Source organism: Centroberyx gerrardi, chromosome 15 (assembly GCF_048128805.1).
Source record: "Centroberyx gerrardi isolate f3 chromosome 15, fCenGer3.hap1.cur.20231027, whole genome shotgun sequence".
Classification (NCBI taxonomy): domain Eukaryota; kingdom Metazoa; phylum Chordata; class Actinopteri; order Beryciformes; family Berycidae; genus Centroberyx; species Centroberyx gerrardi.
The window spans coordinates 9107017-9131966 of NC_136011.1; the positions used below are offsets into that span (position 1 = coordinate 9107017).

General features: G+C 43.0%; 2 protein-coding genes across 3 annotated transcripts in view; one reads left to right on the forward strand and one right to left on the reverse strand.

The window, feature by feature from the left end:
• The window catches only part of klc1b (kinesin light chain 1b), a 28211-nt gene extending 10518 nt beyond the window's left edge, over positions 1–17693 (reverse strand). For both annotated transcript variants that reach the window (XM_071922616.2, XM_071922618.2), the window contains exons 1-11: positions 17636–17693; positions 8813–9083; positions 8015–8245; positions 6765–6846; positions 5856–6084; positions 5241–5328; positions 4417–4518; positions 3537–3710; positions 2620–2719; positions 818–870; positions 462–529 (exon numbers count right to left, since the gene is read on the reverse strand). In XM_071922616.2, coding sequence (XP_071778717.1) covers positions 462–529; positions 818–870; positions 2620–2719; positions 3537–3710; positions 4417–4518; positions 5241–5328; positions 5856–6084; positions 6765–6846; positions 8015–8245; positions 8813–9061 — 1376 coding nt within the window. In that variant the 5' untranslated portion in view covers positions 9062–9083; positions 17636–17693. The remainder of the gene's footprint in view (positions 1–461; positions 530–817; positions 871–2619; positions 2720–3536; positions 3711–4416; positions 4519–5240; positions 5329–5855; positions 6085–6764; positions 6847–8014; positions 8246–8812; positions 9084–17635) is intronic.
• A 4053-nt stretch (positions 17694–21746) lies between these two features.
• On the forward strand, positions 21747–24503 carry mrpl2 (mitochondrial ribosomal protein L2). Its single transcript, XM_071922579.2, has 8 exons — positions 21747–21824; positions 22298–22390; positions 22491–22698; positions 22831–22972; positions 23095–23210; positions 23348–23458; positions 23994–24067; positions 24153–24503. Exons 2-8 carry the CDS (start codon positions 22319–22321, stop codon positions 24360–24362), a joined length of 933 nt encoding a protein of 310 aa, XP_071778680.2. The 5' UTR covers positions 21747–21824; positions 22298–22318; the 3' UTR covers positions 24363–24503.
• The last annotated feature ends 447 nt before the right edge of the window (positions 24504–24950 follow it).

The window sequence follows — 24950 nt, forward strand, 5'->3', positions numbered from 1 at the left end:
GCACACACACACACACACACACACACACACACACACACACACACAAGACAGGGGCACACCAATATTTACACAAGAGGTCACACATGGAACAACAGACTTTGTCAAAGCAGATCGATGTGACATGTGGTGCATTGCGATCTAAAGTATCATATTAAAACGGTATTAATTCTCAGATTGAAAAAAATATTGATTTATAAATCCATGCTAATTTAGTTGCACTAGAAAAATGAGGACAAATTACAGAAAAATAAATGTATCTTTTCCACAATATATTGATTGCGATCACTGATAATTATATTGATTGATTGATTTTTATTTAATAAATGAAAGTCTGAAATGAAAAGAAAATCTGAAAGGCCCTAGTAATAAAATTAATTTTTTTTAAAAAGTAAATTCATGTCCCTTTACATGCTTTTATTTCTGACCAGGTTGTGATATCATGTTTCTGGACTCTGCCTCACCTGTTGACTTTGCAGGCCTTGTACCAGCCTCCATACTCTCCGTACGGAGTGTTGTCTCTGTGCTTGCCCTGGAAGTAAATAAGGGAGAGCAGGAAGAAAAGCGCGTGAAGGGGAGTGGTGGTTTGAACTGGATCAGCAGCATTCTTGCCGTGTTTACATATAACTATCGTTGCCGCTAGGGCTTATTCTGTATATGAAGGACATATGAAATAAAATCATATGTCCAAAACGATTCAGGTGGTGAGATAAACTGGTCCATTTTCCCCATTGGCACTCGTGCATTTTTCAATGCTTTTTTGCTGAGTGTTTGATCGGAATGAGATCAGCATGAATACACAAGCACTAGGACTGCTCACCTTGCTCATCTCCTCCCTTTCCTCCGCATGCATCCAGATAGGCTTGTTTTCAGCTGCAGACAGAGAGACAGGAGAGGTGTTCTGCACAGAGTACAACAGGACTAGAGGAGGGCTTAACCACTTGCCCTCATGAATCCAAGTGGATAAAAGATGCACTGGAGTTTCAAAACTACATAAAGACATTACTCTATTGTTCCAGTCAGTTGATGTTTAACGACTGGTGGCAGCTGGATGCAATAAACCGACACCGAGCTAGTTATATTACCCGCCTGTCTAGGAATAGAGAAGGCAAATTAAAACCTGGCTCCGGCCACATAGTGGTAAATTTTGTTTTGGGAGTTTGTCAAACCTGCCTGCTTCTTGGTAGGTAACCATCTTTTTTGGATTATTTCTATCTATTTGGCTAGTGAAATAGGAGAAGTGGCTAGTGAATACTGGGATTCATCAGGCACCGACACCACTAGATGAGAAATGTTTCTTTCCAGGCTAGAACCACAGTAGGTTAGGATACAGAATTATTCAAACACTGGCCAAAAACCCTTTATTACAATTGTTAATAACATAAATTAGATTGATTGAGCAAAAGTATGCCCCTGAGAATGTCCCTAAGGAGTGGATATTTTCAAGAATTAGATCATTGTTCTTAAACTTTTATATAAATTTGGGGAATTTCTTCCCCAACTTCAATAAAATAAAATATGTGTGGATCTCAGACAGAAAAAAAAAATACATAAATGCACCGTGAAATTGTTTTGATGGACAACAACCTAAGCAAGAAGTGACGGGAGGTGAATACTTTCTGAAGAGACAATATACCTAGTAAGTCTCAACAGAGTAATACCCCATTTTCTGATGCTCTAATGCACTTCAATGTGCTTATGATGTCTAACAATGCACTTGAAAACTTATATTGGTAAAAGACAAGTCATTTAACATTACCATTCATTGATGCATGTGGATTCATGAAATAGACTATGCATTTAAAACCCACAAATGTGAAATTCCAAAGTTCAATGACTTTAATATTAATTTGAAAGTACTCTCATGACTGGTTTAGTAAAAAGACATGAACATAATATAATCATCATTCATTGGGACAGAAAATGTTGCTGCGTACTGTTGCTGTGCTTCCCTTATCCTTCAGTCAACCAACAAGTCGAAAACAACAAAGAAAAGAAAATCTAAGCACTACTCTCAAGATAGGCTAAGTGATTCATGAAAAAAAAAGCTTTGAGAATATTCTGAAACCCTTTTGCTTTTGCTAAATAAGCTTCAGAGCGGAGCATGGTGCCAAGTCACTTTCTTTCCTTTTTTGTGGTAATGCAGCATTTCAAAGTCAGCAAATCTAATCCCTGGAGGCAAACCATCAAATAACTTAGTTTAACCTAAAAGAGAAGAAACTGCAAAAAGAGTTCATCTTTCAAACAAGTAAATAGACTCTTTATTTCTTCAAAAATCCTTCGAGAGTCCTCTGAACGGTGAAGTTGGGCACCCTGCTTACAACATAGTCCACTTTTTAACCCTGTGCCCATCACTGACCCTGCTCGCTGGTGTAAGACAGAGCAGAAGATGGAGTATAAGGCCATGGTGGAGGAAAGTAAAGACAATGAAATACACAACATCTTATCTCCTGCATATTTTGAGGGACAGTTCACTGTAATACCACCACCATTTTTTCTTAGGCCAACATATTCATCTTGGTTAAAGGACGTTCGTACCAATAACCTCCCCGCTGCGATGTAATAAGAAACTAATGGACATGTGCCGCCATATAAGCTGCTCTGCCAGCTACAACCTCTTACCATCGACGGATCCAAACTCTTTCTCATGGGCGCGGGTCAGAATCTCTTTGTACAGAATCTCAGCCTCCTTGTATTTCCCCTGTTTGAGAAAGCAGGATGCCTGGAGAAGAGAGAAGGAGAGAAAGCACTTTTTGGTGTTGGATCAAATGGGCCTGTTGAATCACAATGTGCCCCTCGAGAGAGCACGGGCGGCCCATCGCCATATTTCTCCTGCCGAGTATGGCTCATGAAAAACGATCGAGTACCGCTGTGCCTCCCTTACTGTCTCCAAACAGCCTCTCAATCATTAGTCAGACAAGATGGGAGCAGAAGGCAAGGCCTTGGCGAGCTGCAAGAATGACGGCAGACAAAGCCCTGCTGGCTTGGTACACACCAAGCAATGCTAATTGAAAGGTTTTTTTTCCCAAACATTCATGCAGTAATGACTTTGAGAAGATACAGATGAGAAGAGTACAATAGGAAAAATTCACAAACACCTTGAATGACTCTCTGAATGTCCGTGAAAGTGAATAAGACATGTTCACATTTCATGACTTTTAACAAACCAAATATAAACATGGACCCATGTTGAATAGAATCCTGTCCCTTTCATGATGTTTGGCATACTGAAAAACATCAGTAGAAAAAAAAGTTTGAAAGAAAATAAACAAAAACTCAAGGTGAAGCTTTGCAGACAGAAAACAGTGACTGTAAAACATGCTGAACACCTCCACAGATACTAAGCTGATGGGAACAACTGACTAGTCCTGCTCTCAATAAATGTACGCTCTTCTTGCGTTTACCTTGGTACAGTTCAGTAGACTGTAGCTCTTATCAAAATGAACTGGCTCATATCAAAATGAAAGGGTTTGAGGGTTCAAACTGGAAAAAAAGGACCCTAAAGGCTGATACGGTGGTAAGATGAGTTCCTCTCTCACCAGGTTGTTCTTGGTCTTGGCCACGTTGGGGTCGTCTGGGCCCAGCCTGGACTCGTAGATCTCCAGGGCACGGCAGTAGTAGTACTCCACCTCCTCATACTTGCCCTGGTTCTGACACAGCAGAGCCAGGTTGTTCAGCTGCTTGGCCACGTCTGGGTGATCCTTCCCCAGGACCTGATGGGAAACACACACACACACGGACAAAGTGTGATCATTAATAAAGAGACCAGGAACACTTGGCTGTGATTGACTAGATGCTCCAAAAACACTCAAGTATCTCATAGTACACAGTAGGAGTTTGTTTGTTTTGAATTTAATCAACATTTCAGTTTGTGTCTCTGCCTCTGTTTCTCTGGTTTCTCCATGCATCTCTTCCCCTCTCTACCTCCCATCTCCCCATGCTGCTTTCATCAAGCAGCATGTCTGCCTGCTGGAGGCACTCAAGGCTGAGAAGATCTAATAAAAGGCTGGCTGATCAATAGAAAGGGTACTGAATGGGGCTTTCAGGCAAAAAGACTCTGTTCAGTGTACCATGCTGCGCTCTGAAGCTTCGCTGTTTCTCCTATCTATCTCCTGCCTCGCTCCCCCAACGCCTGTTATCCATTTTCGGCTGTGCTCTCAATTAAACCCTTTAATTCCTCGCAGATACGGGAACGGCCCCTGGCGGGAACTTCACAGACAATTTAAGAAAATCATTTGCTCTTTTCCCTTTTTATAGTAACTGGTTTAAAAGTGGCTCCCGCTGACATTTTGAAAATATAATCACTGTTAATTACTTTATTACAATGAGCTAATTGTTCACTGGTTTAGCATTGAGAATGAGGTCTAGATAAGAGTATTGTGGACAGCTCTCCTGGTGCAGTCCAGGGACATGGCCTACCTTTTCTCTGATCTCCAGGGCCCTCTTACACAGAGGCTCAGCCTCCTTGTACTTCCCCCTCTTTCCATACAGCACGGCCAAGTTGTTCAGCGTCGCAGCAACCTGGATCACCACATACAGAGACAGAAGAAACCAGAAAAGTAGGATAAGATTATTGTGCTGAATTCTTGGTAGTTAGGCATCACAAAGCGGATCTTCTTTTACTGTTGTCAGATGACTTATCACAATCATAAAAATGTATATGGTCTAATCTAGCTGTCACTTTAAAAAGCTAAAAGTCTCCTGGGATATGTGGGATGGCAGTAACCTGTCTTGGTGTTTCATTATTCTGTCTGGGGATCAGGTGGTATGACACCAGTAAGAATACGAAGCAGACTGCAAAGCCCTGAGAGCAGCTTGGACTAGCACTGTGCTTTAATTGCCTCCTTTTGCCTCAATGTGGTCATCTCTTGGTGCCTCACTGTAAATCGATTTTTCTTGACTTCACAGAAGTCAAGAAATACTTCATATCTTCCCACTGGTCGCCGTTTTCCAACTGCATGGATTTTGTGATTTGGTTAGGGCTAGATGTATGAGCGGGTATTGAACAGTGATTGATGACTTTCATGCCTGTGAGCACTTGGTCAAAAATCCATACTCCAATAGAGGAAGAAATCCATACAGAGTCACTGAGTGGGGCAGTAAATAAGGCAGACCGTGCGGTTATTGCCTCCCAGTTGACAGAGTCTTTGAGCGATTATGAACCAACCACCTAATCTGATCTATCTAAACATGGATGTGTCCATGTGGAGATATGGTTGCCATGCCGACGGTTGGAGTCTTACGGCGGGGTGGTCTTTGCCCAGGGTTTTCTCACGGATGGACAGAGCATCGTTCAGCAGATGGGCGGCCTCTTTGTATTTGTTCTGATCCCTGCACAAGAGAGAGGGAGAGACAAGACAACGTGATGTCAGGAATCTGCAGGGTCCAACACAGGCAGAGCCAACATCAGAGCATACACACAATCTACATCCTGATGAATGTGGCGCCAAATTTAAAGACCCCATGAAATGGCATCTTTACTTCCTTGATTTGATTTCCTGCTGAAACAGGATGTTGGGGCGGAATCATAGTGAGGGATCATTCAAAAGTCTAAACCAAGTGTGGAGGGGCGGGAGTGTTAAAAAATCTTGATGGTTTTATTAGTTAGAAATGTATATTTACGCCTACTAGTGCAGCATGAGGTCACCATTAAAGATACTCTGTTTTCCAGGAGTAAAAGTAATGGGAGTTTATTTCATGGGGACTTTAAAAGCATTTATCACTAATCAAATCATCAAAGAAGTCTGTGTAGCAGAGGGGACAATATGCAGCAAGTAAAAAGTGAAAAATAACAGGAAAACCATACATCACTTTATGGACTAGCTAAAGCTCCAGTATGGGGGCTGTTGTGTTCTGACCTATAGACCAGGGCCAGGATGTTGAGCATGGTGGCCACGTCAGGGTGGTCGTGTCCAGAGGTCTTCTCCAGGTCCTCCAGGGCCTGCTTGCACAGGGGCACGGCCACCTCGTACCTGCCCTGGGAGGCGTACTGGATCACCAGGTTGTGGAGGGTCCTCAGACGGGCCGGAATCTCATAGCCTCCCTGCTGGGCCGCTGCCACGGCTGCACTGTTGTGCTGGTGCTGCACTGTAGGTTGGAGAGGCCACACGTAGGGGGAAAAGGTCAGCTTTGTAGTCAAACACTGGCCTGATTACATCACTGGCTACGTTTGCATACTCATAATATTCTGGTTTCTGTGAACAATTTGATTAGTTAGATGAAAGCGTTTACATGGCTAGACGCAACATTGCCTCCCCAAATAGGCCGGGTTTACATGGATTTATTTACTAGTTGGGTTAATTTACTCAGAGAGGGATGTGATGCCAGAAGATCCAGCCCACAGTCATCTTGATACCAGACCTACGATGTCAGAACATTTTGTACCCACTGCTACTGCTGTATGGCTAAAATACTAGTTAAGGGTTCTTTTGAAAAATAAGCTTTTTATGCATTTTTGAGAAAAAAAACACATTATCTAAAGTACATTGTTGAACAAAAATATACAATGTATCCCGTATCTAAATGTGTTGTCACAAAAAATTAACTAGCCTTTGAAAGTGCCATAATTTTTTGTTGTAATCATGTGCTATCAATCATTTTGGAAGAATGTGTATTATTTCTTCCCCCCTAATGGTGGATATCTCATTTTGGAATGAAACTCTGAAAGCACAGAAAGCAATATTATCGGGTTCTACACGCTTATCTGCGTATAATCTAATCTAAGTATAATAATGTCGGGATGGGTTGATGGATAGCGCTGTTCTTACTGCCTGGGCCGTGCTCCTCTTCGTCATTGGGGAAGAGGTCATCCAGAGAGTCCTTGGGTGTTTCTCCATCCTTTTCCTCCTGCTGATAGAGCATGTCACAAACCAGCCCATTAGACCCTCTAACAGACAGCAGGAACCACAAACATCACACCAGGAAACATCCAAAATAAACAATCAGTGGTAATGGCAACTGCAGAGACCAGAGCTGAAAACGAAGCATGACGAGCACGTCAATCTGATTATCTCAACAGCTACATCCATGAGAGAATATCAGTTTTTAGATATAAGCAGTTGGGAGTATTAGACCATTTCAATATCGTCAACGCTCTACATGAGAAATTCATTTTAACATAAACTTATGATTTCACCTTCATAAGATACAATTGCCTTTAGGGTCCCTAAGGGTAAACTGGATCCATCCACATTTACTAAAAGATTTTCTTAAGGGCAGGCTATTAAAAAAATGGAAAAACAGCTTCCAGGGCAAGAACTATGATCCCTAAGGCTATTGGCTGGATTGGTTCCTGCTGTGTTAAGCAGTCAGTGGATGTAGACCATTACAGCCCTTTTCTGTGACTAAGAATAAGGTCAGAGTATGCAGGGATTCATCCCCACCACCAAATCAATGAGGAGCCGACCAGCAGGCTCATTCCTGGAAGACCATGCAGGTCATTTCCCCTTCCCAGCACAAACAACAGCTGTGTTAATCGCCCAATTCTGGATTCCTGGATTTCCTATCCAGTTCGCTGTCCTTCCGAGTCAAATCAGTATATCAAGGCAAACACAACACTCAGCAAAACATAACTTCTCCAAGCGGGCTCATAGCACAGGAGTTGTATTGGCATTTTCTAATATACAGCAGTTATTCTATCAAATTCTGCCTATGATAACTGACAAGCCATTTCCATTTCAATGCTGAGGCTAAATAATGAATGAAAACTGAAACCAATCAATTGGACATAATGCTCTTCTGCGAGCAGAGTAAGAAAAATGACCACCCAACATATTTTAAAGAATCCTGTTACAGTGAGGGCCTACAATCTAAGCTCTATACATTAAAAAAAAGCACTCTCGCAGAAATTAAATACCTCAAAATGAATCAACACAATCTCACACAAAAATATATAATAGTCACCATTTAATATTAAATCTCAAAAGAAGAAAATAAACCGAAAAAAATCCAAATGTAGCAATGTTCGTGCTCATATCCCCCCTAACTAAGGAGCTTGAGTGTTTCAAAAGGTACTCACGGTGGGTGACACATCCTCGTCGTATTTCTTGAGCTGGTTCATGAACTCCAGGTGCTTCTTCTCCTCCTCCAGCTGGGCCACGCTCTGCTCGCTCTTCTGAAGCTTCTGCTGGGTGTTGGCCAGCTCGTCGCGCAGCCACTGGTTCTCCTGGCAAAGCCTCCTGACCTGGGCGCGCAGCTTCTGCTTCTCCGACTCCACCGCGTTCAGGTGGTTGGACAGGGCCATCATCACCTGGGAGGGGGACAGGCCGCTCAGCATTACGGACTTGGAGCAAGGACCGGGCCAAGAGGCAAACGAGGTTGGTGGAATGACTCGTGATGGGAAGGCAAGAGAGCACAAAACTGGGGCTGATTCTGAGTGAATCATGATCACCATTCAAACTCAATATAGAATGGGGAAGCTGTGAAGAACCAGCAACTCCAAGTGATCCAAAGCACAACACAATAACATAGGGTGGGGTGGGAGAAAAAAACAACAAAAAACATCCCCCCACCCCAATTCTGAATCAATTCTGCTAATCCTGATATCAATACTTGCAACCCTTTTTAAATTTACATAAGAACAGATTTTGTTTTTAGCTTTTATCAAGAACGCTGCTCCTGTAGGTGTCAGCCTGGCAACCATTTCACTGTGGTGTCAAAAAGTACCCAGGCCTCATTTAACCAAGCTACATCTTCTCAAGAATAATGGCAGCTGCGACTCAGCCAGTCCTGCATTTCAGATTAACTAAAGTACTATTCAAGTAATTTCCCCGTTGTCCCCTTTGGTCTTCCCCATACCACTACCAGCCCATCTTACCTGTGCCTCTCCCAGGCCCAGTTCAATCATCTCCACTGACTTGCGCAGCAGGTTGGACTTCTCATGCACCAGGTTGGCCTCCTCATCCTTCTTTAGGCACTTGATGGTCTCCAGCAGGCTGTGGAGGATGGAGTTGTGCTCGTTCTTCAGGGCCTCCAGGCCCTGGATCACCAGCTTAGTGTTGGAGATGATCTCCTCCTGAGACAGCTTCTCAAGCTTCTCTTCCCGTGGGTACACCATGGTGGACATCTTCTAAGTAGCTCAGGGAAACCTGTAAAGATAAAAAAAAAAAAAATGGGAACAGGCTGTTACAGTAGGCTCACCCATGGGATTCTGTGGAAAGGTGTAAAGATAGGCCACAGCAGCACCTGTCACATGAAAGGAAATATTCATGACAGGCTTCCAAACATGCAGCTGTGCTTGTTTACTGTTGTGTTCATTAAAACAGAACCTGAGACCGCAGTGGATTTGGCTTGGCTGAACCCCAACAGTCACAACAACTCTCTTGTTACTTTCCTTCCCTTCAATTGACGGTATCTTCTATTTCAGGTGACCCTTCACACTATAGACTATCCAGGCCAGTCTCTACAGAGTGACAGGAGAGGAGCCGCTCAACACTGTCTAGCAATATTGCTGTCTCACACTGCGAGCCCCGCCCATGATGCTGACAGAGAGCCATTTCTCTGCTCTGCTAATAAGATCATAGCATGATCCACCAGCAACGTGACAACCATAAAAGGGGAAATGAACTCGCATTTTATCACTACACCGGAGATGAGGGATTCAAATTTCATGAGTGAGATAGGTCAGTATCTCTTTGAGCTGTCAAATTATACAAATTCAGAATGTGTGTTTGCAGCCCATTAAGTAAGGTGGTTAAATAAAATACATTCATTAAACGGACCATGCCCCAAGTATGTTTGGCGAATTTCTCAGCTGCTCATGTTGGCTGAATGGCAACATGCGTCATAATGACATGCATGGAATGCCTGCTGTATGCATGGCCGAGGGCCAGAGGGACATGGTATTCTGGTGGACAGACTGTCAGGATTTGGCACACATAATAAGCCCTGGTTGAGAGTTGGGCTGCAAGCTTGCAGTGTGACAGAGGGCACACAGATGCTGCAGTATGTTCGCTTGCTGGTGCCAGCGTTTTATACCAGCAACAAGACAGAGGCCAAGCTGTCTGCCTTACTAGCTGAAGGGTCAAGGAGAAGATGACAACACAAAGGATTTAGTAGTACTGCTGAGCAGTTGGTCCAGTCACGTAAAAAAAACAGCCTCAATAATATTGTATTCTTGAGCAAAAACCTGTAGCCCTTTGGTGAGTGCATGGAACATGTGCCTTTTTCCCCAAACAACCTGGAGATAGTCTATGACTCACTGTGCCACGTCACTGCTGATTACATCATGCAAATGTTTGTCAGTGCATAAAGTAGCCCTACCCTTGTAACTGTGGTCTGGCGAATCCAAACAGTAGTGAAGTACTGCATTCTATTTCAGTACAAGTGGGGTTAAGGATGCGGGGGGTTTGCAGTAATAAACACCAGCTGAGAGAACCATCTGCCTAGAGAATAATATACAACACTATTAGGGAGCCACTCCCCACTTTGCTACTCTCTTTTCAGCCATTGTCTGTCCAGATAAAAGCAGAGCCACTGAGGAAAAAAAACACCAAGAAAAGCCCTAGCCAACAATGCCAACTGATAGCCATTCACTTTGTGGTATGACAGGGGGAAGAGAAAATGAGAGCAATGATATGTCCAATTCTGGACAACTGCAATGAAACCAGCTGTAAACGCTGTAAAAAAAATGTTCCTTCCATCTTCTGTGAGTGTGATTGATTGCTGGGTTTAACAGTCAGGTATCACACCACCAAAACATCACATCATGGCCATAAAACATTTGTTAGCTCCATGGTCTTAAGAACTCTTCTCACAGAGAAAAATTTAATTTGCTTGTGAATTTTCAGTGGATCTTGGCCCAACTTTATACCCAACACTTGCACTGGCAAAAAACGGCTAAAACAAATCCAACTGGGTCTGTTGCTCGTACCCAGCACTAGTGCCCCTCCCATGATGTTACACATGTCACACCATGTAATCACAGCTGGGCTCTGTCAGGAGAATGTTATTTATGATACTAATTTAATGATGGATGCTGGGCATGCACATGGGAACAGCTACTGCAGTCAATTAATGGCCAACTAGATTTCAGTCAGGCTATGGAGCTGAATCTAATCTGGATGACTTGGAGCCTGTATACCACCATAAACTGGATGCTGTGGATGAGCATGAGAGCAATGGTGATCAACAGAAGTGTCAGGTAACCTAACCCTATGGAGGGAGGAGATGGAGAACCCTATGGAGGATACAGTGTGGGTGGGTAGGTGTATCTCTGCTGTCAGATGAAAACCTCTCACCTACAACTTAAGCAATTTTACACAAATTGCCCCTTATGCGCCCCTAAAGCTTCATGACCCTCGAGCTCACGAACCTGCTTATTCAAATCCATTGAAGAATTTTAAAAATGCATCGTGTTCAATGGGAAAGTTAAAAGAAGCTAAAAAGAAGACATTTTGGAGATAGACGCTTTTATGCTCAATGCAAAAACCCTGGGAGGGCAAGTGTGCAGGCCTACGCAAGTCTCACTGCCTTGCTGCTTTAGTGTAGGTAGCATCTCTGCTAAAGCTGTTAAAAGCTAAAACCACGCCGACTGATTTGTATCTGAGCAGATTAGTTATGGCCCCCAGAGGTGACATTAGCATCTCTCCTCAATCTCCTCCTACAATTTAGTACTTTATTGCACTTAATGTGTAATCTTCCTTTACCTACTTTCTTTATACAGGCAGCAGAAGAACACTGAAAAGCAAGGCGACAAACACCAGTTGCCCCCATTCCACTGAGACAAAGATCCAATCAAATGAACAGTAGCCGACATTCTTTCATTTGTGAACCACTTCATCAATTTTCAGATCATTAAACATACACCTACATGAAAAGCGTTTGTGAACTGAATGAGTGGACAGTACCTCAACATTTAATCACATCAATTCATATAGATGAATCACCTGGGCTGGTTCAGTGCCACGTTTTGTATATTTGCATTTTTGTAAAACAAGGCCAGCATTGAAAACTAGTACTAATAAAATCAAGCAAGCATTAAACTCAAAAACATGAAAAAAAACACATTTATGTCTGGTGAAAACTCATTAATACCCAGAAATGTGGACGTTTGAGTGCTGTGGCCATGGTATGCGCATATCCAAGGTATGCCAACCAGAAAATGAACAGGAGGCTTCCAGTCAGCAGTTGCGAGCATGCATAACTGCACTTCACAGTAAAGCTAGTCAGCAGACAAGAGCGAGCATGTTTTTGGGAGAGCTGCATTAAAGAAAGACCGAGCACAAATAACTGAAAGCCATGCTGTATTGAAGGAAAGTGCGACAGGAAAATAGTGAAACTTGCTACATTTACATGAAAGCTAATTCAAATGCCTCAAATGCTGAACTCTCAATTGCATGGTCAAAGAGGTGATAGTTCTAGATAAAATTTGAAATTACATGCTGTACACAGTCAAACACAAGCCTGAGCATGTGATAAAACAAACTAAATATGATATTAAGCTAGGCCACTTGCTTTTGGAATGTCTAATCTGAGAGCCAAGCTATAGGAGGGTGGATTTTGAAAACAACCGCTACAACACAAACAGTGTTAATACATACAGTTCAAATAGTACACAAAGGGGGTTTTGAGAGCCACCCCTAAGTAGAGTGAGAGGGGGACTGGAAGACCCTAACCTGGCATGGAAATATCTCAGACAGACAGAGGACTTTGCTTTGCCACTTAAGCTTATATTTCTTCCTGATGAGGTCTGGCACCAAAGCTCTTAGCTGCTTTGGGTTAGCATTTTTATGATATAATATTTATGAGCTCTTTGAAAGATCAAGTGTATTCACAATTTAGACAGCTTATTACCCTAAACAGTCACTCAGCGGTTTAACACTGCTGTGGATGAAAGGACTCACTAACTCAGCTACATTGGTGGCAGGGTATTCCGTGTCTTAGGAATATGGGTTAGCAAAGAGAAGAAGTATTTTCATGCTATTTGGGAGAGGAACAGATAGTCTAGCCCATAGAGATATAACAGTTGAATTGAAGGGTGAATTGAATTGAACTGTTATATCTCTATGGTCTAGCCTTGGTACACCAAACAAACAGGACTTCTACATTCTTCAGAGAGCTAGTTAATATTTTCCAAGTCTTTAAAGAGTTTTAAAGTCCAACAGACCTGTTAGTTTTTCTTGAAAAAGGCGGATCTTGAATTAATCTTTAATCTTAATTTCTTTCTTTCTTCTGTGTTTCATCAAATGCATGTGCAAATAAACAAAGTAGAGACAGCATCAGGTGAAAATAAAAGCATCATAACAGCATAATAAAATGAAGTAACAAGACAGTCTAGGTACTTGCCCTAGTTCTTGAAGGAATGAATATGAATTTCTCTTACATTGCTGATATGAGCCCTGGTGGTTTTTGTCTGATAATACATAAAATATCAAAGGACACAAAATATGCATTCACATATAAAAGTTATATATTACACTATGCAATATTACATATTTGCCAGGTTTAGGCTTTCATCCAAATGTCCTCATAATCAGGTGCAGGGTTGTGCACCTGATTAAGTTTTAGCCTAACTTAAGTAGCAGCGAGATAGCTAGCAGACGTAATGTAAAAAGTAATGTGGCTGGCTCACTTGTTAATGTGAGCAAACAGCAAATAGCAGGTCAACAAGACGAAACCATTTAAAACTAGAAGGGCACTCGGAGAGCGCAGACCTCCGCCAAGGTTCGTGCTATTATTGCTTGTTCGTGAGTCGGATCCGGATCCGCTCCAAAATTTAATGGGTTCTTCCTTGGCCCATGCTACACCCTTCCACGAAGTTTCATGAAAATCGGGCCAGTAGCTTTTCCGTAATCCTGCTAACAGACAAACAATCAAACGGCACCGAAAACATAACCTCCTTGGCGGAGGTAATAAATCTGTATGCCTAGACGAGCCTGTAACCATTTGACCTACCAAGTTAATACATACATAACATAGATACGGAGTGGTGCATAACTGATGATTATGCCTCTCATTTCACAAAATGTAGCTTATCAGAATCAAGTTGCAATCTAGAACCATTAGCATGTATTAAGAGTGTCATCCTTATACAAATAAAGATCATTAGGAAAAAAAACTTTCCTGGTATTCCTGGTATAAGCAAAATGGTTTCCATCCGAGAAAAATCTCAGTTGTCAAAATAGGAATGAGAGGGGCAAATTAAGACTCCCGAGAGTCCAATTGAGAATGCTTACATCCCTAAGCAAACCCACTGAACGCCTGCTGAAGGACTAAGCCATCCATCATTCACACTAGCCATGTTTCCAACTACTACGGCTTGCTGGACCAGAAAACTAACCTCAGTTTCAGTGGCAGATCATAGACTCATAGTTTGGCACGGAGAAAAGCTGATGAAATAATGTCTCCTCCTCCAGCAATCACGCTACACTCCAGTAAAGTGCATCATAAAATGGCTTTGCTAATCCAAAGAGATTCTCCTTAAAATGAAAAAAAAAAAAAAACCCTTCAGAATGAAACAGGCGATTAAACAGGACAGGAGTGAGCGTGATAAGTGCCAATGTAGAGGAGAGGAGAACGGGAGCTGCCTGCAGGATGGTGACCTTCCCACTGCTCCGTCAGAACAGCCAACATCAGCTCAGGGCGCCCATCAGGGAGCGGCCCCGCCCACAGCGCGAGGAGAGCAGAGGAGAGCAGAGGAGAGCAGAGCAGAGGAGCAGGTCGGACGGGGGGAGGGAGCCATCCTGATCTAGACACTGCTTCTCTACAGTCATCAGACACAAAGGAATTGGCATAATGACACTATCTGCAAGCTCAAAAGGAGTTTTCACATGCCGCCATGGCTGTGTGCACAAAACATTGTGGAGGGTTAAAAACCCAGTTTTGTGTTATTATGTGAAAATATTCCATTTACTTGCATGAACCCTTATCCTCATTTTAGCCTTAAGTGGCAAATGCCTTAGCTAACTCCATTTCTAACCCCAAGAATAACCATTTCCCTTGTGAGGTCCAGCAAATGGTCACAAAGTGATAGAGACAGGTCGAGTGGACCAAACGGCACACACATCATGACAGGAGATAATAATATAACAGGTTATACATTGATGGCCGATGGCCATTCATACAAGGCTAGGTGCACATCATGTCATACAGAAAAACTCTGGGGTGACCTTCATGGTTTGACGGCAGTGCAGTCAGCAACCAGTTTCTGATAACATGATAAAGTGAGAAAATATGGGTTGGAATTTGCCTAAGCCAATCACAAGTCAAACAGCGACCTGTGGGTAAACACTCGACTAGAGCGACAATGTCAGCCCTGCTGTATGAGCTTTTTGAAAAGGGAAAATCCCTCCTAAAACAGAATTAATTTATTTCCATGATCCTGAGCATTTGAATCAATATTTGCTGACAACTCACTCCCAATGCTAGGACCCAGAGAACCTAGACTGTGCCATCATGCAATACTTACTGGAGCAGCTGCATTGACATTATAAGAGGCTTGGTTTGTTTGTCGTATAACACTTGTGTCACATTTTACACCAAAATGAGCTTGAATTCATAATAGCGTTGACAAGAATATCACCCTTGGTACTGTCACTATGTCCGCAAAGTCGGTTTAGCTTCAGCAGAGACTTCTTCGAACCTTGACTGTCCAAGATCACAGGAATAACATGAGAATCCTGCTTATGTTTAATTTTTTACTTCAAAACAATTCAACAGCCAAGTCTAAATTTGCCTTTGTTTTGGCGAGATGGATCAGGAAGTGAAGTTTATGGACAAGTAAGATGACTCAGGTTTAAAAGGGGTTCAAAGGTTATACCATAATGCAGCAATTACCGCTGAACATCGCAACCCTAACCTACAAGCCGAATACAGAGCAGTGATGTGACGTGACAGAGGAGAAACCAACGTTATGAAGGACACACACAACAAACTGGTTCATTCCCCTCTGAGCAGTGTGTGGTTCGCAGTGGAAACCAGGAGCCTCCCTCTGCCATCTTAGCCTGTCCCCTCCTAGTTGCCAGAGCCCCGCTCCGTCCTCATTAGTGTCCATCTCCAGGGTGCCCATGACCCTCGCATTACATCATATCTCCCCTTTGGCCAACACCATCATCACTCAGTCACCAAAAGTCAAACAGATTTTTTCTCACGATCAGCACTGGAAACTCATTTCTCTCCTAATCCCACCCTACCATCATTGCATATAATCATCCCCAAGTCCACTGTGATCTCAGAAGAGAGGGGATGAACTGAGTCACCCTGAAATGGCATAGCAGTGCACTTGGTACTGCCAAGTGCAATAGCACACTGCAGCTCTCTGCCTTTAGGACAGAACAGAAACTGTGTTCATGAATTGAGATAGCTGAGTAGCTGCCATTTTTTCTTTGCAGTTGCTGTGGCAGTCAAAATATTTCTCCGACCACCTTACCAAACACGAAACGCTAAACTAACATCATCCCTTGGCCACTGAATTTGCCAGAACTGAAAGCTGCTTCTAAGAAAAGTCATAAAAGAAGTAAAAATAAATAAATAAATAAACTGAATTAATTAATTATTAATGAGCAAGTGCATAACATGGCACAGACTCTGGGCACAGAGCTTTCTCCAGAAAGGGTGTGGTTGATGTTGATCCTTGACTATTTTTAGGAAATGTAGAAAGACAGACTGCAGTGGATCAACAGGCCTACTGGTCCTCTGTGCCATCTCCCCAGAGATGCATTTCCTGTCCACTTGATGAAGCTGAACACCACCAGATCATTCCATCTTCCTCTGTTTCCTGCACACACAGCAACCCTACTCACTGGCCGTACCAGACACAAAGGAGCGCCAGCCAACAAGGAGGGTGTGGCAGGACATGGGACAGCTAGGAGGGAAGTGCCAATGACACTGTCCAAAATCATCCATCACCCCAGTGAAACCAGCTGCTAGAGGGGTTATTTCCTCACGTATAGCTGGCTGAATAGGCCTGCCTGTGTGTGGTTACTGATGTAGTAGAGCATCTCTCTGACTTAAAGAGAATTGACTAGAAAGTATGAAAACTATTAGTACACTACAGAATTGCTCTCTCTGGACTGGACAAGCTCCTACTATGGAATATCATCAATGACAATAAATTCAAGTAAAAAACAGAAAGACAGTACAAGACAGATTTGATTTGAAATTGCGATGAATGTGAATGACTCTGCAGCACATTTGCATGCATTAAACACAGAAAGGGATTCTTCAAAAGGTGAACATTTTTACCTCAGTTTGAAAGCACGAAACGACAGATCAGGTGATCTGCTTAACCGCATCAGAAAGTACTGATCATCAGACTCGCACGTACAATTTCATTATGATTTAATTTTAGATTTAATGGCTAACCGTAAAGCCAGATTTGACGAGCCTTCACCTCATCCGAGACTCAATAAGAATTACTACTAGATTGTCCTGGAAGAGGGCTCGATAATTTACACCATCTCCTCCGAAAAGCACGAAAAAGCCTGCTTGTTGGTCCGTTTTTTGCGGTCCCGTCAGCGACTGCTAGCTAGCTTCAGCTAACGAGCTAGCATTACCACTCCCTATTTGCTACGAGTTCCCAACGTCCAAACCGCCGCCCCGATAACGTCTAGAAGTGACGGCTTATCTTGACACAATTGGTAATGACACTGTCAGGTACAGGCTTCAAACACTGATATATTCGTGTAAATATAACACTTACCGAGAGCTAGGACTGACGGCTAGCTCAGCCCCTTTAAATCCAAAATGTCTCCAACAAGGTTCTCCCAGCAGCCTCTGCGCCTGAGTTGATGTAGAGTGACGTCATGTTTTGTTGTCGCCGCTTATATTATTATTAGCCTACTATTATAATTATTATTCAAAACTGTGGACTGTACTTCGACATACTTTAAGCCAAAGAGTGTTCCGACTTCATGGGAGTCAGTTGGGTATGGCAAGGAGCGGCACTTTCCATTCCTAAGCCTGAGTCCAAAATTGAACTTTGAGTTGTTTGCTTTCATCATTATATGAGAGAGCACAGATCAAGTCAGACATCTATTTGGAAGCCATGTCGAAAAATAAATCACATCAGAGGAGCACCCATGGGTGGCCAGTGTTCTCTCTAAGATGTGTGTGTGTGTGTGTGTGTGTGTGTGTGTGTGTGTGTGTGTGTGTGTGTGTGTGTGTGTGTGTGTGTGTGTGTGTGTGTGTGCATGATAGCTTGGTGTCCTAGAGTCTAATAGTCAATCACACTGATCATATGATAACATCTTGTCAGTCATCAGTCCACTTTGTCCCCAGACATGTATTCAATATAAGCAGGTTTGGAAGTTTTCGTGGCAAATAACATTGGATGAAGGATTTAGTGAGTTGACACCCTGTCCAGTTTTTAAATGTCCAGGTAGGCTACTACAGGAGATGTGAGGAAGCATTACATTTTTATAACCCCCCTCCCTCCCCACCCATTTATTTTTTCCCCACAGGAAAGCATGGCAGAGAGCAAATGGTGACATCTGGTGGTCAAATTGTAAACAGTAAAATATTTATTCAACTTTTAATTTAAATTTTCTGGATTTACTTATCTTGTTAAGAATAGGCTTTATCCCAGTCTGTTGGACAATAATTAATCAGACAGATTTTCCTCGCCCCTCTCCCTATTCAGGCAACATTCTTTCTTAAGCTTAGTTTCTACACTGGCATAATGGCCCATAGGCTAAACCAGGAAAACAGCTTCATGAATTTTGAAACAACTCAAGCTCATGATTATCAGGCTACAATACTTGTGCAGTCCATTCCCTCATTAGTCTAATTTGTCCAAGCAAAGCACTGAAAAATGATTTCAGAAGGATTAAGCCATAGACTTTAGACGCCATACAGAAGTACAGTATATACTGTATATAGGCCTTTCTGACCAAGTCTGTGCCATTAACTGCTTTTCAACGAATTAATGACTTTCTCACACACACACACACACACACGCACACACGCGCGCGCACACACACACACACACACACACACACACACACACACACACACACACACACACACACACACACACAACAATCAACATGGAGAACAATGTATTTGAGGAGCTTTACAGATTCATTAGCTTAATATTTGTGGACAACACAGGAAAGATGTGAAACTAAGATTTGTGAAGGCAGCAATAGCACCCTAAACACCCTCAACAGAACTCAAGATGCCTTTTCCTCATGGAAAGCAGGAAACTGGTGGACAGACACTTCCACACTCAACAAGGAGGGCACAATGAGTAGGAAGACCATTTTTCAACCAGAAGGGATTCAAGCCCCTGACCTTTGACCTCCCTGTGAAGGGAAGCAAGCAGAAAGGCAAATTTCTCCTTTAGTGTATCACAAAAGTTACAAACTTTTCTTAACTTGAAACCCGCAGAGCAAATGAGAGGAAGGAGACGAAGAGCCAAGTATTGAGCAGGAGATGATGGCAGAAGATGGAACAGTTTGTAGAGTAATGGCTCGCAACTCGTGTTGAATGCTCCAAATAAATTTCATTTAGTTAAATTGACAACGTTTCGAAGGTCCCATTGGGATCCCAGGAAGATGGAACAGGACATAAGACTATGTTCTGTAAGGAATATAAAGCCCTAAATCTATATTTCAAATACTGATTCATGGTGAATTTTGACTACACCTGATGAGAGTGAATAATAAAATGATTCCAGTGAGCAGCAACAAAGTAAATACCTTCTACACTTTTGATTTTTATGTCATTTCTGCTTCATCAGATGAGTCGCAGTAACGAAGCGGGACAGAAAGACGAGCAAAGGCTTGCATCAAAGGTTATGAGATCCAGATCCAGATCCAGATTAAAACCCACAACATCACAAATACAATACTACCACTGACTCTCCAGGAAGCTCCACCCCTCACTGTCTGTTCATCGCATTACTCTAAACATTCAGCCACTCCAGTACAGAGAAGTCAAACAGAAAAATGGCTTATTTATAGTGTTGATGTTTTGTTTTGTTTTTTCCCCCATACAAAATCACTTCAAATCAGTGGCGACAAAGTTTTTACTTACGGCCCTCTGGCTCCAGGTCTTGAACTGACGTGTTTTTAAAGGACAGATGTGGTGCAATTGGAGCTTCCATGGTTGGATGCTAGAGAGTGCTGTCTTATAAACTGAGATACCTAACTATGTCATCAGATAATGTTGTATGTTATCAGATGTCAATTAACCCTAAGCTGAATATAATAAGGAGTTATTCTAACCGCCTGCCTGCTGTGTTTCTCCAGTTGGGTCCTCAGCAGCTCTCAGCACTGAGAGTCTCAGGATGAAGCTCCAGCAGCCCGGCACTGAGCACATCTGCATCAGGAGTGTACTGGCCGTCAGCGAGAGGCTCTGCGAGGACTGCTTCCCATGTGGCTCCTGTGATGACCACTTCATCACCATCAGGGACCTCCAAAAACACCTGATGGCCAGCTGGGAGGAGCACGGGGAGTGCAGCTACTTCTACCAAACGCTGAGCCAGAAGGCTGCTGGACAGACTGAGCCCAACACTGAAAGTGAGACTTCCAGAAAGAGAGGGAGAGAGGAAAAAGAGAGCGCCTCTCAGTCCAGGAAAAGGTCCAGGGTGACGCAGCGAGACCAGCGTCCCCTGCGCCGAAACAAGCGTCTCAGAGAAGGCTGCAAAATGGAGGAAAAGATCGGCCTCCCTGCTGACAAGAAGGCAAAGAAAACAAATCACCAGCCCAACATCTAGGCGGTGTTTTGTGTGTGTGTGTATGTGTGAGAGTGTGTCTGTGTGTATTGTGGTGTCTTCCCCCTCTACTGCCAGCTGACTGTAACCTGGTGGAAACACAGCTGATGCCAATCAGCAATCAGACTCTCTCTGGATACAAGGATAGCAGTTGTTGGAGGAGAGGACAGGAGGAGAGACAGATGTAACTCCTCCACCCAGAGAGCTGTGACCTGGAAGCAGGGGAAGCCGTAACGCTGCTGTGTTGCTGTTGTGATGCAAACATGCAAAACGGCTTCTCCTCCTTCCAGACCACAGCTCTCTGGGTGGAGGAGTTACATCTGTCTCTCCTCCTGTCCTCTCCCTCTCCTCCAACACCTGCTCTCCTTGTATCCAGAGAGTCTGATTGCTGATTGGCATCAGCTGTGTTTCCTCCAGGTTACAGTCAGCTGGCAGTGGATGCATCATTATCAGCTTCCATCCCAACTGATACCGGCTCTGTGCTGCTCTCTGGCTCCCTCTGCTGGCGGTTAGGTGGCAGTGGCGTGGAGAGACACCACTGTGTGTGTGTGTGTGTGTGTGTGTGTGTGTGTGTGTGTGTGTGTGTGTGTGTGTGTGTGTTGTACCATCTGCCTTATCAGCTTTTAAATAAATTGCATTGCCTTGCATTTCTTGGTGCTTTTCTTGTCCGAAAAACAAAACTTTATTCCTTTGACTTTTTCCACAAGAGATACAATAATGATCACCAGTGACAGATTTTATCCAATTGTTTGAAGTAGTTCTGAAATACAATGAATCATAGATAATATATATAGGCTTAATATTGTTTCCAACTGCGGGGTCTGAAAGATTGAATCAAACATTATTTTCACATTATCTATTCATCAAACAGTATCACTCCAAAACAGAATTCTATACAGCATTTTAATGACTGTTATAAAGTTGAGACAGTGGAAAACGTAGCTTGTAAACATTAAAAGGTTGTTGTATAACGTTATATGAAAGCCATGCCGTACATATCTTTAAGGTTGTAAACAAGGGAAGAGAGATGAATATCTCAGGAAGCTAGAAAAATACCAGAGAGAAAAAACAGGAGAGTTGTGGTCTGGATACACGTCATCAGTGCGCGACATAGCGTGCAAGACAGTGAAGGACGCAGAAGAGAGGATTGGGATGAAATAACTTCAGTATAAAGGTTGGTTTAATGTCATATTTACACTGGACGACAGTTGAATTAGTTTACCAGGTTAATAACCAACTTGGCTGAATTTCCTGCAAAATAAAATAAAAGGCAGGTTTAATAATTCGGCCACAGTTCGCTAACCTTAGTTAGTTAGCTACAGGCTAAGCTAGCGTTAGCAAGTCAGTTTTGTGACAGGCAGTAACGTTAACCTCAGTGACAACATTGGCATAATCCAGCCAGAAATACAACAGTGGTTTTACTCCAAACCTGATGGCTGTTTTATTGATCACTTTAATTATTTGATTGGAATGTTAAGTTTTGATTTATTAGATGAGGGACTGGCTGGTTAATAGCGGTCTGTCCACTGAGTTGTCAAAGGAGGAGAGACTGCCAGGCTAATGTTGCATGCCAGGCGATGGATAAAACGGCCAAGCTTTAAGCCATTAAACTAACAACTGATAACTTTCCTTCCCTCTGTCCTCCAGCCTTGTCAAGAGGACAGTGTCATGGCGGTGTCGTGTCTGACTCGGGCTCTACGCTGCCTGTCTCTGTCCCAGCCTGCTCTGGTGTCCTCACAGGTAGACGGTGCATCTCATGGACACAGACACTATCATGATCAGTAATTATCTCACACCATCACAAGTACCAAACAAGCTGTCCTCCTCACTGTGTTTCCAGGCAGTGGCGCAGACTAAGCTGAGGACTCAGGCCATCTCCATCGCTCAGCTGTCTCTGCCGCCTGTGACTGTGTTCAGCACAGTCCGGCAGTGCAGAGGCTTCCTCACAACAGCGTCTTTGGACCAGAACCGCACACTGTGGAAGCAGAGGGAGAAGTACACTATCAGGCCTATTGGGATGAAAAAGACAGGAGGCAGAGATCACTCGGGTGAGAAATGAAATATGCTTGCTTCGGAAATAGATAGAAGTGCCTTGATAATAGTTGATAATAGTAGTTTGTATTTGCATTACTGTCTGTAGTGAGTTTCCAGATGGTCGCTGATCTTTCTCTGCCATACAGGAAGGATACGGACACACGGCATCGGCGGCGGCCACAAACAGAGATACCGCTGGATCGACTTCCAGCGGCTTCGCTATGAACCCGGCAAAGAGGACCAGATCTTCGAAGAGAAGGTTGTTGAAGTCCGATACGACCCATGCAGGTGAGATCAAGGCCTCTTAGCTTCCACCACACATGACAATACAATACATTTTTTTAATGTCTCTAAAAAAGATCATGAATATAGGTCAGTGTCCTCACAATCTGTTTTGCTGCTCTCAATAGATCTGCAGATATTGCCCTGGTAGCTGGAGGCAACAGAAAGCGATGGATTATCGCTACAGAGAGCATGCAGGTCGGAGACATCATCAAAACATCTGGAGTTATTGGACGCATGGCAGGTATGAGTTAATTGCCATTTTGTCAGCTTGTTTGGTTAAACTCCTTCACTTGAGATCAGTGGTGTGTGCTTTGTCCAAGCTTTGGTTGATGCTGGACAACTTTGGCCTGTGTAACTTTTGTGTTTTTCACTTTCCAGTCTCAGCCAATGAGGGCGATGCCTACCGACTAGGAGCTCTCCCTGTGGGCACCTTGGTGAACAACCTGGAAATACTTCCAGGGAAGGGAGCCGAGTACATCCGTGCTGCAGGTAACCTGTCATGTTATTTGCATGTTTGTGTTATATTGCATGCACTTTATAGTGTGCACTTTATCTTGATGAGGGTTGATGACAACAAAGCACTGAAACTCTGAATATGTATTATTGTACAACATGCATTTTATTTTAATAGGTGATTCCACTTCTCCCATGTGATATGATTGTGTGTTGAATGAGGAAGTAACTGTTTGTAAGCTGCAGAACAAATTGTCTCAATGACGTCGTTAGAGTATTTCTAATCTATTCTACCTATCGATGCACACTTGCACGTCCACCTCAACCTGTAACTGTCAGTGAAGAAACTGCATCTTATTATCTTATTTTCAGTATGTTTGGTTGGCGTGATTACTCTTATTATCTTCAGTACTCTATTGTCTTGGCTATGTCCCATTCTCTGCTGCGACAACTCATTCTTATCTAATTGCTTTTTACATTTGGAACGGTGTAATAGCTGTTGTGACCTGATATTTGTAATGTGGTTAGTACAAAATAGTAATATTGTGGTTCATTTCATGTTTTTTTTCAGGCACAAGTGGCGTATTGCTCCGGAAAGTAAACGGAACAGCAATTGTCCAGCTTCCTTCAAAGCAGCAGGTTCAGGTGAGACTCTTTGGATTAAAATGTAATGTCATGTAAGACCAAACTCTGCTGTCTTTACTCACATTTTGTCATGACACACACACAGGTATTGGAGACCTGCATGGTGACGGTGGGTCGCGTGTCCAACATCGACCACAATAAACGGATCATTGGCAAAGCCGGACGCAACCGCTGGCTCGGCATTCGCCCTTCAAGCGGCTTGTGGCAGAGGAAGGGCGGCTGGGCCGGACGCAAGATCAAACCTCTGCCCCCGATGAAGAGTTACATCAACCTGCCCTCCATCTCTGCTAAATAACAGACACTGACAACTTGACTCTGGATATGTTTGGGACTGAAGACTATTGTGTTTTATCGCTGGACAAAAGCTGTACAATGCTTTGTAATGTTGTTTTGGTCATTACAATTGTCATCATTAAAATAAAATGACTGAATAAGAGAATAAGAATGCAGTATGAATGAAGACAAATACTGTTTGTACAGAAGATTAAAAATTTTATTAAACACAACTGCTTGTGAGAGCATGGAAAGAAACAAAACAATATAAAAATCCAAAACATATTTACATCTATAGTAAAACATGCAGAGTAACCCATATTTTTAGTGGTAAATTTAAAAATACTGTCATGTCATTTAAAATAGGGTTTGTGCAAAGACACTGGGTGGCATTTCCAGTAACCGGATCAATGAGACGGCATGTTGCAACACTTGTAGTCTGACCATTCATGAAAAACTAGGTGATGTTGAAGTTAACTGCAGTGCTCCGTGTTGGATTGAAGAGAACGTTGGTGTGAAGTGTGAAGCGTGCCGGCTCATTGACCCGGTCGTGTAAAACACCCCCATGCTACCTCTAGATTTAGGGCAAAAAACTCTTGAGGTCAAATAC

Excerpts from the sequence above, each read along its gene's own strand:
- mrpl2 (XM_071922579.2), top strand. The coding sequence starts at position 22,319 with ATGGCGGTGTCGTGTCTGACTCGGGCTCTACGCTGCCTGTCTCTGTCC. Across the intron at positions 22,391-22,490 it reads CTGCTCTGGTGTCCTCACAG|GCAGTGGCGCAGACTAAGCT; the intron begins GTAGACGGTGCA and ends CTGTGTTTCCAG. Across the intron at positions 23,211-23,347 it reads AGTTATTGGACGCATGGCAG|TCTCAGCCAATGAGGGCGAT; the intron begins GTATGAGTTAAT and ends TTCACTTTCCAG.